The sequence below is a fragment of the Mirounga angustirostris genome, unplaced genomic scaffold (assembly GCF_029215605.1).
Source record: "Mirounga angustirostris isolate CCGP_5_RB_7025 unplaced genomic scaffold, mMirAng1.0.hap1 SCAF_4, whole genome shotgun sequence".
Lineage (NCBI taxonomy): Eukaryota > Metazoa > Chordata > Mammalia > Carnivora > Phocidae > Mirounga > Mirounga angustirostris.
In genome coordinates, this window is record NW_026991712.1 from 86,339,347 (window position 1) to 86,358,369 (window position 19,023).

A 19,023-nucleotide genomic window follows, 5' to 3' on the forward strand; every position below is an offset into this window, starting at 1 on the left:
ATAGCAACATTGTTCCTGGTAATAAAAATTTGGAAACAATCAAGATGTTTTTCTGCAGTAAAATGAATGTGTTGTGGCATATTGGAATAACCAGATAGCAAAGAATATTAATGAATTTCAGTTACAGGCAACAACATAGATAAATCTCACAAAATATTGATTGCAAGTACAAAGGAATATTTATGCATATATATGATTCCTTTATGCAAAATTCATATTTGGCAAAAATAAACTATTATTTATGCATACCTACATGTTAGAACCATAAAGAAAAAACAATTACCACAAAAGTCTGCCATCTTAGGTAGTTCAAAGGGATTGTGCTTTTGAAGGGGCCCTTGAGTCTTCTGGGGAGCTGGCAGTGCTTTATTTCTTATGATTACCTGGGTATTCACTTTTTAATTATATGTTGAATAATTTTATATATATGTTTTAAGCAGGTTTTCTGTCATGTTCATTTCATAATCTCAAAATGGAACCATTTTTTTTCCTTTAAGATTTTATTTATTTGAGAGAGAGAATGCAAGCGGTGGGGAGGAGTGGAGGGAGAGGGACAGGCAGACTGTGCTGAGCACAGAGCCTGACATGGGGCTTGATCTCATGACGCCAAGATCATGACCTGAAGCTGAAATCAAGTTGGACGCTGAACTGACTGGGCCACCCAGGAGCCCCACCACTTTAAAAGGTTGAAATAGAGCACAAGAAAAGACTTACTTGGACCAAACCTGAATTTTAAATTGCAGTATTGAGTAAATAGAAGAAGTTTGTTCCTTTTGAAAATTGAACTGGCAGCCTATAAGTACAATTTGTATAAGAAACCATAGAGCAGTGTAGTAGTCCCACTTAGGTGATAAGCTCTGTAAGATTTTGCTTACTCCATCCCTTCTTTGAGATTCAGTATCAAGAAATTTTCCCTTCCTGACTTCTTTGTTTCAGTCTGGATTAAGGAACTTTTACTCTTTGCTACCATTATACCTTGTCTCTTCTATCCTGGTACCTAACACACTACATTGTAATTGATACAAGTGCTTTTTATCACCAGTTTCTGCCCCCCTGACTTTGAGCTTCTGCTCACAGCAGAATGCCAGGCACTTCCTAGGTGATTGGTAAATGCCTATACAATGGATGACTGATGATTGGATGGGATGGAGATACTGTGGAGTGCTGAAAAGCAGTGTGTCTTTAAGTACAGGCCCCAGGTATTCTTAGGTGGGTCCATGGATGTAGTTTAAAGGATCTTAGTTTATGAGAAATAAATTTTTTAATTTTATTTTATAATAATTCAAAAGTAATTGAATTATTTAGTATAATATTTAGTATCAGCTGTATGATTATCTTATATTAATAGTTCTGCAACTCATTTTCAGTGGCTGTGTTAATGTGTTTGTGATTGCATTTTTTTCCTTTGTTTTTTGGGGGTTTTGTTGTGATTGCATTTTGGCATGAGATATTATTTTATGAGAAGCTAATGAGAACAGATTAAAGATGGCTTTAATATATACATAATTGTTTGCATCAAGTGAAGGCACTAATGATTTCACCATACATTATGAAAAATATTTCCAGTAGTTTCTATGGAGAAAAATGGTGAAATAATTAAATAGTAAGGGTATTATAGGGTTGATAAATTAAAAACAATGTATACATTATCATGCTCACATTGTAATTTGTTTCAACAAAATATCATTTATCCCTTTAATGTCAGTATGAATGGTATTTGCCTTATACTTAATTTGTAAATTCTAATTTGTAGTTGTTGAAGAACTATAGAATGTAATCAGTAGGATCATATAAGGGTAAAAAGATATATGGAGACTGATCTTCATAGGAAATCCAAGAGAATTCACAGACTAAAAAAGATTTAGCAGGGTTGCTGGGTACAAATCAACATCAAGATTCAGTAGCATTTCAATACATAGAAATAACCTATTAAAAAATATAATAGAAGGGGCGCCTGGGTGGCTCAGTCGTTAAGCGTCTGCCTTCGGCTCAGGTCATGATCCCGGGGTCCTGGGATCGAGCCCCACATTGGGCTCCCTGCTCCGCAGGAAGCCTGCTTCTCCCTCTCCCACTCCCCTTGCTTGTGTTCCCTCTCTCACTGTGTCTCTCCCTGTCAAATAAATAAAATCTTTAAAAAAACAAAAACAAAAAACAAAATATAATAGAAAAGCAGATATTATTAACAGTAACAACAAAAGCTATGTAAAGTATCTAGAATAAAAGCATGTTAAGACCTTTCTGGGGAAAATTACAAACTGTTACAAAAAGATGATAATCAGCATGTAAATACAGTACATTTTAATAAAAATCCCCATAGGACATTTTAAGAAACTTGTTATACTGATTCTAAAATTCATATAGGGTGCGCCTGGGTGGCTCAGTCAGTTAAGCGTCTGCCTTTGGCTCAGGTCATGATCCTGGGGTCCTGGGATCAAGTCCCACATCGGGCTCCCTGCTCAGCCAGGAGTCTGCTGCTCCCTCTCCCTCTGCTCCTCCCCCTGCTCGTGCTCTCTCTTTCTCTTAAATAAATAAATAAAATCTAAAAAATAAAATTCATATAGAAGATTCAGTGTCTAGGAGTAGCCAAGATTGTTGATAAACAGCAAGCTATTTGGCTATTATAATTATAAAAGAATGTGGTATCAGTATAAGGACAGATTTAAGGAACAGAGAAAGCCCAGAAATGGACTCAGGCATATATAGGACCTTTGTAAATGGTAGAAGGTGCATTACAAATCATTGGAGGAAAGATGAACTCTTCAGTAAGTGAGTCTGGGACATACGCTTTCCATCCAGAAAAAATACAATTGTTAAATGTTTTTCTATACCATATACACAAATATATTCCAAATGAATTTACCTTAGTGTATAAGACAAAACTTTTGGGGCGCCTGAGTGGTTCAGTCGTTAAGCGTCTGCCTTCGGCTCAGGTCATGAGCCCCACATTGGGCTCCCTGCTCCACGGGAGGCCTGCTTCTCCCTCTACCCACTTCCCCCTACTTGTGTTCCCTCTCTCGCTGTGTCTCTGTCAAAAAATAAAATCTTTAAAAAAAAAAAAAACCTTTAAAATGTTAGAAACAAATGTTTTTATGACCATAAGGGTTAAAAGCTCTTTTAGAGGGCACCTGGGTGGCTCAGTTGGTTGAGCATCCGACTCTTGATTTCGGCTCAGGTCATGATCTCACAGTTGTGAGATCGAGCCCCAAGTCAGGCTCCACACTGGGTGTGGAGCCAGCTTAAGATTCTCTCTCTCCCTCTCCGTCTGCCCCTCCCTGCACTCCCTCTCTTCAAAAAAGGGGGGGGGCTCTTAGAAACAAAAGTACTTAAGAATTTAATGACATCAAAATTAGACTTCTGCATTATAGAAGACACCATAAAATTAAGGATAAGTAACACACTACGGAAGATATTTGTTATAGGCAAATAAAAAAGCAAAGTTATATAAATGGGGATCACTTAGGAGACAGGATAGCAAGTTTTTAGAGATAAAATCTATCCAGTTTCTGAGCTCCAAGGTTTTTTAAGTGTTGACTCTTTCCTTAAGTTGACCTATTATTTAGTCTTCCATACAGTTAGTTAGCAAATATTTACTAAGACCCTATAAGACAAATGACATGACATTCCAGAAATAAGATTTTGGTAAAGAAAAGATTGTCCTGAGTGAGGCACAAGATTATGCTGTTTAGCTCTGTTTATTTTAACTGTGATACCTGGGCACCTCCTCCTGTACTCTTTACACTTTGAAATAATTTGTTAATACCTTGCTGTTTTATTTTTTTTATTATTTTTTAATTTTTTTTTAATTTATTCATTTGAGACACAGAGATAGAGAGAGAGCATGAGCAGGGGTAGAGGCAGAGGGAGAGGGAGAAGCAGGCTCCCTGCTGAGCCAGGAGCCCGATACGGGGCTCGATCCCAGGACCCTGGGATCATGACCCGAGCTGAAGGCAGATGCTTAACCATCTGAGCCACCTAGGCGCCCCATTATACCTTGTCGTTTTAAAGGCAGAGGTGAGGGTGCTAGCAAAGAAAGCATCTGTTGAATATCTTAGCACTTCTACAAGGTCAGCCAATTGTTACTTATAAGTCAGCAACAAAGTTTATAATTAATTTTTTATGTTTTCTATGTGGTAATAATTGTACATTCTGTAGAAATTGATATTGTGATCAGTAATGGCTAAAATAGAGACCTAGAATAACAAGGTAAGTAAAACTGCTATTCTGGATTTTATTTTTGTTTTATTTTCAGAGAATTCCTAAATATGAGAGATGGTTGAATTGTAGATGTTTGAGAGTTCTGAGAGTTTTTGTATAAATAGGGAACGGATCTAGCTAAGAATTTTAGAGCTAACAAACTTTCTAGTAAAACCATTTTTACAAATGAAGAAACCTAGAAGTGCCTGGCTGGCTCAGTTGGTAGAGCATGTGACTCTTAATCTTGGGGTGGAGTTTGAGCCCCCGTTGGGTATAAGGATTACTTAAAAAATAAAATCTTAAAAAAAAAAACACACAAAAACAAATGAAGAAACCTAGCCCCCAAAAGACTTCTTACTGAAACAGAACTAAAACCTCTAGTTTCCCCATCTAGTGCTACTTTTACTATGTTATACCCTAGTCTTAATTATATGTTTTCTTAGCAGTTGCTGTTTTTCCAGCATATTTTACTTGAGGACCTCATAGAGAATAGTTTGGTTTGACAATAACAAAATCCAGTTGTCATTTATTCAGTTACTATTTAGTGAGCACCTTGTTAAGTGCCAAAGAAACAACAATAAATAATTATCTCTGCTGTGAAGAAGCTCTGTAGTCTAGTTGGAAAGAAAGACAGTTATAGATATTTCGATTTGACTTCTGCCCAGATGGCCGATCATCAATTCCAAAGAGTCCTCTTTTTTTTTTTTTAAAGATTGTATTTATTTATTTGAGAGAGAGCCCAAGAGAGCATGAGCTGTGTGGGAGGGGGGTTAGGGCAGAGGGAGAAGCAGACTCCCCTCTCAGCAGGGAGCCCAATGCAGGGCTTGATCCCCAGGACCCTGAGGTCATGACCTGAACAAAGTCAGATGCTTAACCGACTGAGCCACCCAGACACCCCCAAAAGGTCATTTTTTTTTAATAAAACAGTTACATTCTTGACAAAATATAAACTGCACCAGCAACAATGGACATATTAGAAAATCAGAGCTGACATTAACCAATATCCAATGTCAGTAGTACCATGCAGTCTGGCAGTTAGACTAGGACTCTAGAGAAAGGGGGTAAAGTGGTTTTGAGTCATAAGCCACCTTGGCTTCTGATTTAAATTTTCTCTCAAGGAGTACATTTCCTATCTAGACCACCAGGAATCTCAATAGATTAAGATCAAACAAATATGTGCTTACAATCCAAAAATCACCAAACACTTTAGAAAACAAACCACCATTAAGGAGAATCAGCAGATTTAGGTCCCCCCCCCCCCCATGAGCTTCAGATGTTAGAATTATCAGACAGAATATATAAAACAACTATGTAAGAAATGTTAAAGATGAATGAAATGAACAATGGATAAGATATTTGGACAGATTTTTTTAAAAGAACCAACAGGAATTGTAGAGAGAAAAAAGATTAAGCTAGAAATTAGTTCTGAAGAAATTAGAATGTAGCAATTAGAGAGAAGGAGGTGGAAAAAAGATCGGAATGAAAGGCCTAATTAACATCAAATTAGCTTCCAGGAGGAGAGATTGAGTTCTGAGGAGGTAATAGCTGAGAACTCTCTGGAAGTGATGAAAAACATGAATCTGCAGTTACAGCAACCACAACATATACTAAGCAGGATAATTAAAAAAGAAATTCACACCTAGTTATTGTAATGAAATTATAAAACCAAACCAAACCAGAAAATAACAAGTATTAGGATGGGGGAAACTTCTGTTTCTGGTAGGAATGTAAAGTGGTGCGACAGCTATGGAAAACAGTTTGATGGTTCCTCAAAAACATAGAATTTCTGTATGATCTAGCAGTTCTGCTTCTGGGTATATACTCCCCAGAAATGAAAGCAGAGACTCAAACAACTATTTGTAAACCAGTGTTCAAAACAGCATTATTCACAATACCCAAAAGGTAGAAGCAAACCAAGTACCAATTTTCAGAGGAATGGATATGCAAAATGTGGTATATACATAAAATGGAATATCATTTAATCTTAAAAAGGAAAGAATTCTGGCATATGCTACAACATGGATGAACCCTGAACACATTATGCTAAGTGAAATAAGCTAGTCACAAAAGGACAAGTGTTGTATGATTCCACTTAGATGAACTACAGCAATCAAATTTATAGACAGAAAGTACAGTGGTGGTTGTTAAGGGAAAAGGGGAGATGATGTTTAATGGGTATAGAGTTTGAGTTTTACAAGGTGAAGAGAATCGTGGAGATTGATTGTATAACAGTGTGAATGTTGTATGTGAATACATAGAGACAAAGTAGATGAAAAGTTGTCAGGAGCTGGGGGAGGCGGTAGTGGGGAGTTATTATCTAATGGGTACAGAGTTTCTTTTTAAGAGAATGAAAAATTTTGGAAATAGATGGTGGTGGTTGTACAACATTGTGAATATAATTAATGCCACTGAGTTGTACATTTAAAAAAATGGTTAAAATGGCAAGTTTTATTTTACCACAATAAAAAATAAAAAACAGTGCCAAAGAGAAAAGACAGATCACATACACAAGACTATTAGATTGATAACACACTTCTCAACAGCAACTGTGGAAGCCAGATGGCAGTTATGAAAAGTTGTTTTTTTTTTTAAGATTTTATTTATTTGAGAGAGAGAGAGCGAGAGAGAGCATGAGAGGGGAAGAGGGTCAGAGGGAGAAGCAGACTCCCAACTGAGTGGGGAGCCCGATGTGGGACTCAATCCTGGGACTCCAGGATCACGACCTGAGCCGAAGGCAGTCGCTTAACCAACTGAGCCACCCAGGCGCCCATGAAAAGTATATCATAGCATTTATAGAAAATAGCTGTCAATATAGATTTGCATACAAAGCAAAACTACTTTCAAGAACCATTCAAGGGGCACCTGGGTGGCTCAATTGGTTAAACGTCTGCCTTTGGCTCAGGTCATGATCCCAGGGTCCTGGGATCGAGCCCCGCATCGGGCTCCCTGCTCAGCGGGGAGCCTGCTTCTCCCTCTCCCTCTGCTGCTCCCCTGCTTGTTCTCTCTCTCTCTGACAAATAAATAAAATCTTAAAAAAAATTCAAACCATTTAAAGTTAAAGCTGAGGTAAGTTACAATCAACAAACTTCTGAATCAGTTTTAGTGTGAGAAGTTAGTGATAAGGAGGGATGGTGAGTCATACTGGCAATAAAATATATGAAATATCTAGGAATAGCCTTAATAGGAATTATGTTGAACTTTGTGAATAAATTGTATTTGGGAATGTTGAATATAAATTCATAAATATTAATGTTTTGCTGTAGTGAAGAATAATGTATTGATACCATATATCAATGTTATATGTAATACTTTCTCCAAATTAATATATCAGCCTAATATAATTCAAATTAAAAATACCAAAATTTCCTCTTTTGGAACTTAACATTAAATTTACTCTGGAAAAATAAGCAAGTGAGAATATAAGAAATGTTTTGAAATGCAGTTGTAATGAGGGAAGATAAGCTACAGTTTTGAAGATAGTACAGTTGACCCTTGAACAACATGGGTTTGAACTGCTTGAGTCCACTTATACCTGAATTTTTTTTTCAATTAGTACAGTACTGTAAATGTATTTTCATTATGATTATAATATTTTTTCTAGCTTTATTATAAGAATACAGTATATAATACATATACAAAATACATGTTCATCAACTGTTTATGTTATTGGTAAGTCAACAGTAGGCTATTAGTAGGTAAGTTTTTGGGGAGCCAGAAGTTATGCATGGATTTTCAACTGCGGGGGATTGGGGTCGGCGTCCCTAACCACCCCCTACATTTTTCAAGGGTCAACTGTATAATGTAAAAATGGATTAACAGAATTTGCAGCATAGAAAAAGATTAATAATTGAATACATGCTAGTGGAAGCAGTAAATCAGTGAGGAAAAGAGAAGTTATAATATTGGAACAATTAATAGGAAATCTGTTCAGATTAGAGCTTGATTTTACATTCTATACCCAGTAGATTTTATTTTATTTTATTTTATTTTATTTTATTTTATTTTATTTTTTAAAGATTTTATTTATTTGACAGAGAGAAAGACAGCCAGAGAGGGAACATAAGCAGGGGGAGTGGGAGAGGGAGAAGCAGACTCCCCGCGGAGCAGGGAGCCGGATGCGGGGCTTGATCCCAGGACTCTGGGATCATGACCTGAGCCGAAGGCAGATGTTTAACCAACTGAGCCACCCAGGCGCCCCTATACCCAGTAGATTTTAAATGAATTACACAGCTGAATTTTTAATGTTAATCATTAAAAGAGAGAGCAAAGAAAATAAGTTATAATTTTTTAAATCTCTGGTAGGCTTCCTATACTTAAAAAGTGTCAGTAGAGAGCAGTTGTATTTTAACAAATCTACATTTTAAAATTATATGTTTTAAAATGTAACTTAAAGTGCAAAGTGGGGAAAGATTTGTAATGTTGGAAAACCTATATATATATAATTATTTACTCCTTAGATAAACACTAAAATGCTAGTGAGTAGATAGGCACAGTTCACAAGAGAAAGTACTGCTTTATTCCATTGATCAGGCTTAGTGTTATTAAAGATGGGATATCCAGAGATTGTGTATGTCCTGATGGGATGCAGTATGAAGTATATAGTATCGTTTATTCAATATTTGCTCCCCAAAATTTGTGAATATGTATATAATCCGACTAATTTTTGTCTAGAGGAAATTCAGGCATTAATGGAACAAGTTAAAATGGCAGCAAATAAGTAAAGCTGGAGAATGTGGAATGTTCTGCTGGACAGCCAACCCCTGGACTGCAATATCAATGAATGGAATGAGAAAAATACTGAGAACAATTTAATCTGATTGCTCTAGATTAAGAGATTTAAGAGGCATAACCCAATGCAATGTATTGACCTTCTTTGGATCCCATTTCAAACAAACCAACTGTAAATTTCTGAAACATTTAAGGAAATTTTTAATGTGTTGACTATATTTCAATTAAAAATAATAATAAAGTATGTCAACTGTACTTCAATTTAGAAAAATTAAAATCCTGGGGCACCTGGATGGCTTAGTCATTAAGCGTCTGCCTTCGGCTCAGGTCATGATCCCAAGATCCTGGGATCAAGCCCCGCATCGAGCTCCCTGCTCAGCAGGAGGCCTGCTTCTCCCTCTCCCACTCCCTCTGCTTGTGTCCCCTCTCTCGCTGTGTTTCTCTCTGTCAAATAAATAAAGAAAATCTTTAAAAAAAGAAAAAGAAAAAATCCTGGGATTGAGCCCTGGGTTGGGCTCCCTGCTCAGGGGGAAGTCTGCCTCTCCTTCTCCCTCTGTCCCTCCCCTCAGTTCGTGCTCTCTCTTCAGCACGCTCTCTCTGTCTCTCTCAAATGAGTAAAATGTTAAAAAAAAAGATTTAATTTTATTAAACTTCCCTTACCTTACCTTTTAGGATGCCAGTTGTATCAATGAACACATTTGATTAACCCTCATAATATTATATGCATCAGAAAGCTTAGTGTGCTGTCGTAGCCTCATATATGTCATTGATAAAAAGTATTCATTAAGAATGTTTTAAGATTTTAAAGATTTTATTTATTTATATTACTTGAGAGAGAACGCATTTGTTCGCATGTGTGTGCAAGCTGGGGAGGGGCAGAGGGAGAGAATCTCAAGCAGACTCCATGCTAATCCCAACACAGAGCTCCATCTCACAACCCTGAGATCATGACCTGAGCTGAAACCGAGAGTCAGATGCTTAACTGACTGAGCCACCCAAGCATCTCAGAATATTTAAGATTTTAATGTGTTAACTATACTTCAATTAAAATAATAAAGTGTGTCAAATGTATTTCAATTTCAAAAAATTTCAATAAAAAATTTTAAAGGGGTGCATGGATGGCTCAGTCGGTTAAGCGTCTGCCTTTGGCTCAGGTCATGAATCCCGGGGTCCTGGGATTGAGCCCTGCATTGGGCGCCCTGCTCAGTGGGGAGCCTGCTTCTCCCTCTCCCTCTGCTGCTCCCCCTGCCTGTGCTTTCTCTCACTCTCTGTCCTGCTTTCTGTCAAATAAGTAAAATCTTAAAAAAAAAAAAATTTTTTTAAGAGTTACTAAGATTTTAGTCCTACTAGACACTGTAGAAAAAAAAATGTCTTGAACATCAAAAGACACTTGGAAAATAATTTTGTTGACAACTTTATTTTAGATTCTAGTTTGAGATAAAATTAACATTTTTATATGTCTGTGTCACTTTTTCTTTATCCTCAGGGATCCATCTGTCTCTAAGTCTATAGAACGAATCTTCAAAATCTGGGAAGATAGAAATGTGTACCCAGAAGAAATGATTATGGCATTGAGAGAAGCTTTGAGTAAGTGTATTTTCTCTCCTAAAAGAAAAAATTGAGTCCTTGACTCTTTAAAATTATAGATATTTTATAGATCTGGTCCTGTTGCTTAATAATGAAAAATAAAGTTCTGGATTGGGTCCTATTTATTTAAAATTAAATATTTAAAAAATCTGAATTAAAATTTAAATAGAATTGGTTTGGAGAGGGTTGGCTTTTGTTTGTATTTATTAGAAAAAGTCAAGCATATTAAGTGATGATGGCTATCTGATTATTTTCCTGCATGTTTTACTTTGAATGTTTTAAACTATTCATTTTTTTTGTATGTTTAATAATTACTGCCCTGTCCTCTTACTGTTGGAGAATTTTTTAATGGGGTTTCAGTTTCCACTAAATTATTTTATACTAAGCATATATTGGCATTCTTTAGTCTTTGTTTTGGTTTAGATTTACAGTAACTTGTGTACCTGTTTTTAGAAAATTACTTATTTCCTGTGTATTAGATGCATGTAATGGAGTCATTAAATAAAAGTTGGTGGTGATATCTGATACCATGACCATTATTTGACTAGAAATTTGCTTTAAAAATTGCATCTTCTAAGAAGCTGTTAAATTCTTCATTTGAATGCATTAACTGGTATTTTGTGCCCTATTCTTCTTAAAATCAGTAATTTTATTGATAATAGAAACCATGTTTATTTGACAGCTTCTTAGATCTGGTGGGTGTTTTTATTTTTTTATAAAAATGAAAGGAAAAGAAAGAAAGAAACAACACACAGTCTCGGATTGCCTTTTTTCAATGCTACAACTTTGACACTGAAGTGGACAGACAGAACAGCTTCCCATAATGCCAGATTGCAAAAAATGAAATGTTTTCCAGGTACCACTTTCAAAACTCAGAAGCAGCTGAAAGAAAATCTGAACAAACAACCGAATAAGCAGTGGAAGAAATCACAAAGTAAGGAACAAAATCTCAACTAATATAAAATTACCTCCTCTTTTTGGAGCAGAAGAAAATGTAGACCATTTGACATCGTACCTGGCATAAACCATGGGGAAGCCTGTGTTTTCCAGGTCTGGGAGAGTGACCCAGTGATTTATACTAAACAAGCCATCATGGAGTTACTTCTTTAAAACAAAAACAAAAACAAAAACCCTACTTTTAAACAAAGGAAATGCAGAAAAAGGGTTTAAATGAGTGAAGATTCAAGAGTAGTTGGGGGAGTGAAAGAAGAAAAAAAATGCTTGATAGTGCCCAGGCTAACTCTTAGGTTGAAAGATAGAAGAAGTTAGAGGCAGCTGACATTAAACAACAGAGCTGAAGAGGAGACTAGGCATTAAGAAGCATTTCTTTGGGAGCCATGAAATCCTTCAGATTTGGGGATACACTCTACCAGATTAGACATGGGCCTCAAATCCTGGCCAGAAGCTCAGTCTCTAACGGGAGCTCCTTTTATGTTTAACATGTTTACCCAGCATGAGATCAAGGGAGTGGAATACTGCATGTGATAGGCTGCTGTGGGCCAAACTGAGGAATATTGAGAAAGACTTGAAGGTGTGGAGGGAAAATTGAGAGGTAAAACAAGACACTTGGGATGGTTTTACTACATCAAGCATATGATAATTCATCATGATTAAGGGAGTCCTCTGACATCCTTTTGGTCATAAGTTGCATGCTTAGGAAGAGCAAGAGTCAACATTTCAGCCAAAGTTGAACCACAGTGGTAATGTCCTAGAACGTTCCCTGCCTGTTTTTGCTGTGAATTGAGTCAGCAGAAAAAGAAATCCAAAGCTAAATCATAGGAATAGAGTTGATGTTTGTAAGTAATTTTCTTCAGCCAGTGCTCAGGATTAACTGGATGTCGTGCTCCTGAACACTCTTTCTTAATTTGAGGTATTGAGATCCTCTTAAATTCAGTCAGACTGGGAAAAAAGGTACTCCATGTATCTCAGTATCTCCAAATCAATAATTCTAGGACTTTATGACTTAAAGTGTCTGTTGGAGGTAAGTAGGTTAGACCTATCTAAATAGTATATTTTTATACTGGCCACACTTGGGAGTGTTTAAATTTCATATTCTAGGAATATTTATTCTAGGAGTTATATTATTATTTAAATATGTATATTTGACATATGTTCAAAGTGTACACCCTTAACTATAAAGCTGAAAAATTACCCGAATATTAGGTGACTTTTGTGTCTGTATTCTTAATGACCTTTTGTTTAATTCAACAGCATCCACGAATCCAAAAGCTGCTCTCAAGTCTAAGATAGTTGCAGAATTTCGAGTAAGTTATTAGAATACGTTTAATATGCTAAAGCTTTATTCACCCCTTTTGTTACAGTTCCCTGTATAGTCCAGTAAGATTTATTTTTATTCAGTTGTACATAAATTATATTTTAAACAAGTTTAAACTGTTCTGAAAGAATCCAGCTTGGGATCAGATTACTTGGAGTTTTATATGTTCCCCCAATGGAAGAATTAACCTTCTTCCAGAATATCTATTACCAGCCAAGTTCTGTATTGAACTCCCCCCAACAATGGGTTCATCCTTCTGTGAAGCTCTACTAAATTAGAATTTGCTTAGAGTTAACATAAGACTATATTTACCTAATTAAAATTTAAAGAATAAGTGGACCTTTGTCTTAGTCTTAATCTTATATGTTCAGTTAGCCTTGAATAACTAAGGAAAGGATATTTTAAAGTATGTAACTAAAAATACGGTTTGGGCATGAAAATTGATAGTGCTGTCCCCAATTATGAGGAAATGCAAAGGGTTTCTTTCTCTTGGTTTTATTAGATTTTAGACATGTTTTATGTTAATGGGGGAAGGTAGAATAAGTGAATGTTTTCATAAATAAAATACGACTCTGGTCTGTATTCAGTCCCAGGCCCTCATTGAAGAACTGTTGCTGTACAAGCGCTCAGAAGATCAGATAGAATTGAAGGAAAAACAGCTGTCAACCATGAGGGTGGATGTGTGCAGCACAGAAACTCTCAAATGTTTAAAAGGTAATACTTATTTTTATATAGAATACCTCAGATTTTCTTCTCAGCTCTGTCATTTTTAAGTCATCAGACTGGCTTCTCCCATATAGAGAACCTTAGGATTTAGAGAGCAATTGTGGTACCTGGTCTTCCAAGTGGTGATTTCATGCATATAAGTTTCATAAGTAAATTCTTGTCTTTCACATTGCACACCTTAAACTTACACGATGTTATATGTTCATTGTATCTCGATAAAGCAGGAGAAAAAAAAAATCTTTTTTTTTTTTTTTTTTTAAGATTTTATTTATTTGACAGAGAGAGCGATAGCAAGAGCAGGAACACAAGCAAGGGGAGTGGGAGAGGGAGAAGCAGGCTTCCCGCCGAGCAGGGAGCCCGATGTGGGCCTTGATCCCAGGACCCTGGGATCATGACCTGAGCCAAAGGCAGACGCCCAACGACTGAGCCACCCAGGCGCCCCAGGAGAAAAAAAATCTTAAAAAAAAAAATCTAAAAAAGTAATTAAAACAAATTCTGCCCTGTCCTCATTTCTAGTGCTTTCTTGATATATTGGGTTATATAGAGACAGATGTATTTCACATGTGTGATAGATAATGTGGCTTGGGTATGTTCTTTAATAAGGTCACCATAATGCCCCATAAAATCTAGTTAGTTGCTCTCTTTTCCTTAGATTGTAAATTAAAAATAATAATCGTATTAAAAATTATTAGAATGTAAATCTCATAAAGGTAGAAATTACCCTTATTTATTGCTGTATCCTAGCGCCTAGAGCAATGCCTGATACATAATAGGCATTTGATAAATATTTTTGAAATCATGAATAAATGGCTGTCAGCTATTCATCTGGGCACCTGTTTTGTTCTTGCCTTGTACTTTAAATTTAACCATTGTTACCTAATTTAATCCTCACAACAACCCAGAAGCATATTAAAAACCTCCATTTTGTACATGAGAAATCTGAGGCTTCATAAGGAGATGAGTAGCTTACTAAGCAAGTTACACAGTTGATAAAAAGCAAAGCCAAAATTTGTACCCATATTTGAAGCCATATTCCAGTAGTCACTGGGAAAGATGTATACTTAGAAGAGTAAGTAACAGGGGCGCCTGGGTGGCTCAGTCGTTAAGCGTCTGCCTTCTGCTCAGGTCATGATCCCAGGGTCCTGGGATCGAGCCCCACATCAGACTCCCTGCTTAGCGGGAAGCCTGCTTCTCCCTCTCCCACTCCCTCTGCTTGTGTTCCTGCCCTCGCTATCCCTCTCTCTGTCAAATAAATAAGTAAAATCTTTAAAAAAATTCTTCTTTCCTATCTGAGGAAGATCCCTGATAAGAGTACAAACCATGAATTGTTTTTTCAACAATAGTGATATTACCAACTGTTAGTTACTCTTCTTTTTTTAAGATTTTATTTATTTGAGAGAGAGAGCTAGCGAGAGCAGGAACACAAGTGGGGAGTGGGAGAGGGAGAAGCAGGCTTCCCGCTGAGCAGGGAACCCAACACGGGGCTCGATCCCAGGACCCTGGGATCATGACCTGAGCCGAAGGCAGACGCTTAACAACTGAGCCACCCAGGCGCCCAGAAAGAAGAATTTTTAATGTGATACATACAGAGGTCACTTTATCTTTACTTTTCTGAACCTCCATTTTCTCACATTCTGTGGTGAATCGAAGTGAACAGAATTGAGCCTCCTCCTGTTACTCCTAATTAGCAGCTCAGCCTCCGATTTGTGAAGAAAATAAATCAAAAGAGTTTCTTTTAGTTGAACTTTCTTTTCTTTACCTTAATTATAAGTGCCTTCATGATATACTCTTGGCTACACTCTAGCAGATTCAGCGTGGATTGTTTTAATAATCTGTTTTGTGGGTTTTGTGACTTGGAGAAGCTCCTTTAAGGTGAAACTGAGACTAAGGCAACAAGAACAGGTTCACAGATTATGTAAAAGGGGTTTTCTTCAAAAGATTAAATTTTGGGGGCGCCTGGGTGGTTCAGTCGTTAAACGTCTGCCTTTGGCTCAGGTCATGATCCCAGTGTCCTGGGATCAGGCCCCGCATCGGGCTCTCTCTGCTCAGCGGGAAGCCTGGTGCTCTCTCTCCCTCTCCCACTCCCCCTGCTTGTGTTCCTTCTCTCGCTGTGTCTCTCTCTGTCAAAAAAAATAAATAAAATCTTTAAAAAAAAAAAAAAAAGATTAGATTTTTTTACATATTCTGTTTTATCCTGAAATGAATACTTCTCTGTTATTTTAGATAAGACAGGTGGAAAGAAGTTCTCCAAAGAATTTGAAGAGGCAAGTTCCAAGCTCGAGGAATTTGTGAATGGATTAGATAAGCAGGTGAAAAATGGGCCCTCACTAACAGAAGCACTGGAAAATGCTGGAATTTTCTATGAAGCACAGTACAAAGAAGTAAAAGTGGTGGCCAATGTAAGTAATAATTAAAGCTATCTTATACTGATTGCTTACTATAAATCAGTGACTGTTTATATGAGTTCTCTGACTCTGTGAGGGTAAACATTATTACCTCCAGTGCATTGATGAAGAAATTACTTTTGAAGAAGGTCAGTAGCCTTGTATAAGGTAATAGAGCCAGCAAGTGGAGGAGTCTAAATTAAGACCTGGCTCTTTTTGACACTAAATAAAACTCATGGGTACCCTGACCATTAAGGTTTACTAAAGCCTTAGGTTTTAGCATTTCAAAGGGAATATACCTAATTATGGTTACAGGATATAAAAATTGGGCAGAAGTAGGGGCGCCTGGGTGGCTCAGTCGTTAAGCATCTGCCTTCAGCTGAGGTCATGACCCCAGGGTCCTGGGAACGGGCCCCGCGTCAGGCTCCCTGCTCCGTGGGAAGCCTGCTTCTCCCTCTCCCACTCCCCCTGCTGTGTTCCCACTCTCTCTGTGTCTCTCTCTGTCAGGTGACTAAATAAAATCTTAAAAAAAAAAAAAAATTGGGCAGAAGTATGTATACTTTATTGTTTTACCAGAAAGCTAGATGGAAACATTCTGTTACTAAAATTTTGTTACAGGGGCGCCTGGGTGGCTCAGTTGTTAAGCATCTGCCTTCAGCTCAGGTCATGATCTCAGGGTCCTGGGATCGAGCCCCACATCAGGCTCCCTGCTCTCCATCTCCCACTCCCCCTGCTTGTGTTTCCTCTCTCGCTGTGTCTCTCTCTGTCAAATAAATAAAATCTTTTTTTTTAAATAAATAAAATAAAATAAAATTCTGTTACTAGTGCCCTCTAAAAGAAACTGTTTTATACTGAATTTTTTATAGTTTTATTTATTTATTTTTATAGAGGAGAGAGTCGGGGGAGGGGCAGAGGGAAAGAGAGAGAATCTTTTTTTTTTTTTTTGAGAGAGAGAGAGAATCTTAAGCAAGACACTTAACTGACTGAACTGCCCAGGCACCCTGCATTTTTTTTTTTTATAGCTTTAATCACTGTGTATGGTCATAAAAGCAGATGGTAGAGTAGATCCTACCAGTCCCACTGCTAGGAGCAATCTAGAAGCAATCTTCTAGAAGCAATCCCTTTAACTCATTTAGCTCTTTTTTTTTTGGCTTTTGCCTTCATATTTCTGAATAATATGCCTGTATTGTTCTTTCTTGATTTATCCTATTTAAGAAATACCTTTTGACTTCTTGGTATGACAGATGAGGATTTAACTTATACTCCACTGCCTTCCTCCTTCTCCCAACAGCATTATAAAGTATTTTAAATCTATTGATCATCTTCGTACATGGGAGTAGTATATTTGATATTTTTTGACCACTAACTCTCGACTCTTCACTGTGTAAAATGAGGTTATTAACGTCCCTCTCCTTTCCCATTAGTTTTCATTTATCCCTTCAGTTTCCTGACTTCAGTAAACTGTACTTTCACATTGTCAAGGTTGATAATATTTACATTCTACTCTGTAATCATAATTAAATGTTACTTCCTTACTCTAAAGGCTGAAAATTAATAAACAAAGATTATAGTACAGCTATGTAAACATTGTTCACTGTATGGTCTTATGGTAGGTATGGTTATAGTAGAGACTTTTTTTTTTTCCTAGAATTTTTTTTTGCATTGTTTGCTTTTTCATAGCCTTTTTGCACTTTCTCAGTTCTCTATCACATCGAATATTCTGAATTCACATTTTCCCCAGAAACTTCCCTAGCTGAACTTTCAATCTCCTGTTCCAGTTTTAAGTGTCTGGATCTCATTCTAGGACTACCTTATTCTGAGTTGAGCACTCTATTTTACAGATTCTGTGTCTTCTTTTTTTGGTTTTCTCTCTTGTTTTGTTAATTTCCAAAAAAGGGGGGACTTATGAGAGGTAAATTTTTGAGTCGTTAGATCTCAAAATGTCTTTATACGGTTTTTACATTTACTTTGGTAAAAGTTTGTCTGGTTGAAAGTCATTTTCCCTCACAGCTTAAAAGACATTACTTCATTGTCTTTAGTGTTACTGATGTGAAGTCTTTGCAAGATCATTTGTAGGTAACTTTTTTTCTGCCTGGGAGCTTTTAGGGACTCCATCCATAGTGTCCTGAAATTTTTACAATGGTGTATCTACATATGAGGTTTTGTTTTTCATTCATTAAGGGTTACATGGAGGGCTCTTTCAGTCTAAAGATTGGTGTTCTTCAGTTGTGGAATAATTTCTTTCTCTTCTATGTTCTCATACTTTCTCAACCTTATCTTTTTGTTCTGCTTTCTGAAAGATCTTGAGTTTCGTTTCCCTTCTAGTTATCTTGGTCTTTCTCTTTTATGATTCTGGCTTTCATAAAAAATCAGATAATATCTCTGTCCATTCATATTTAAGAATGAGATATGAAAAAATTGAGAAGCTCCCGGTACATAGGTAGGGGTTATTTACTCTTGGGTTTAGTAAAGTCTGTGTAGGTCAGGAACTGGCTGTTATTCAGGGCAGGAGGAGTGCTAAATATTAGAAGGCTGGAGTCTTTTTGCCAGAGTATTTTAACTTTTTAGAGAAGTCATGTTTTTGCCTGAGGCCTTGGCTGCCAAGTGTGGAGATTGCAAGGGAGGTGGTATTGAGTGGTAGTCACGCTTTTAATTAATTATCCTGATTTCAACCCCACCACTCACTCCACCCTTCTGTAGTCATCATGCCCTAGATAAAAGCAGCTTAGGGATTCTGCAAGTCAGATCAGCTCCTTTCCCAGATATTGCTCGCCTTCTGCACACTCCTAACCTCATTTTTCTCTCCCCTGCCTCATCCCTTCTTTATTACTCTTTCTTCATCCTCTTTCTGTCTTCCAAATTTTGTAGAAATGTTTTTTCCAGGTATGCTTCTGGTTATTTGTTATACCTTTGTTTGTTGTTATTGTTGTTTTTAAGATTTTATTTATTTATTTGACAGAGAGAGACAACGTGAGAGAAGGAACGCAGGGGGAGTGGGAGAGGGAGAAGCAGGCTTTCCGCTGAGCGGGGAGCCCGATGCGGGGCTCCATCCCAGGACACTGGGATCATGACCTGAGCCGAACAGACGCACTTAACGACTGAGCCACCCAGGCACCCCTGTTGTTGTTG

General features: G+C 37.1%; 1 protein-coding gene across 9 annotated transcripts in view; it reads left to right on the forward strand.

Annotated features, from left to right (window-relative positions):
• The window catches only part of RPRD2 (regulation of nuclear pre-mRNA domain containing 2), a 100,940-nt gene that overhangs the window by 55,384 nt on the left and 26,533 nt on the right, over window positions 1-19,023 (forward strand). For 5 of the 9 annotated variants that reach the window (XM_064588458.1, XM_054512641.2, XM_045896718.3 and 2 more), the window contains exons 3-7: window positions 10,409-10,509; window positions 11,366-11,443; window positions 12,721-12,773; window positions 13,372-13,498; window positions 15,734-15,909. In XM_064588458.1, coding sequence (XP_064444528.1) covers window positions 10,409-10,509; window positions 11,366-11,443; window positions 12,721-12,773; window positions 13,372-13,498; window positions 15,734-15,909 — 535 coding nt within the window. The remainder of the gene's footprint in view (window positions 1-10,408; window positions 10,510-11,365; window positions 11,444-12,720; window positions 12,774-13,371; window positions 13,499-15,733; window positions 15,910-19,023) is intronic. The other 4 variants (XM_064588459.1, XM_064588460.1, XM_064588462.1 and 1 more) reach the window with 1 other exon arrangement.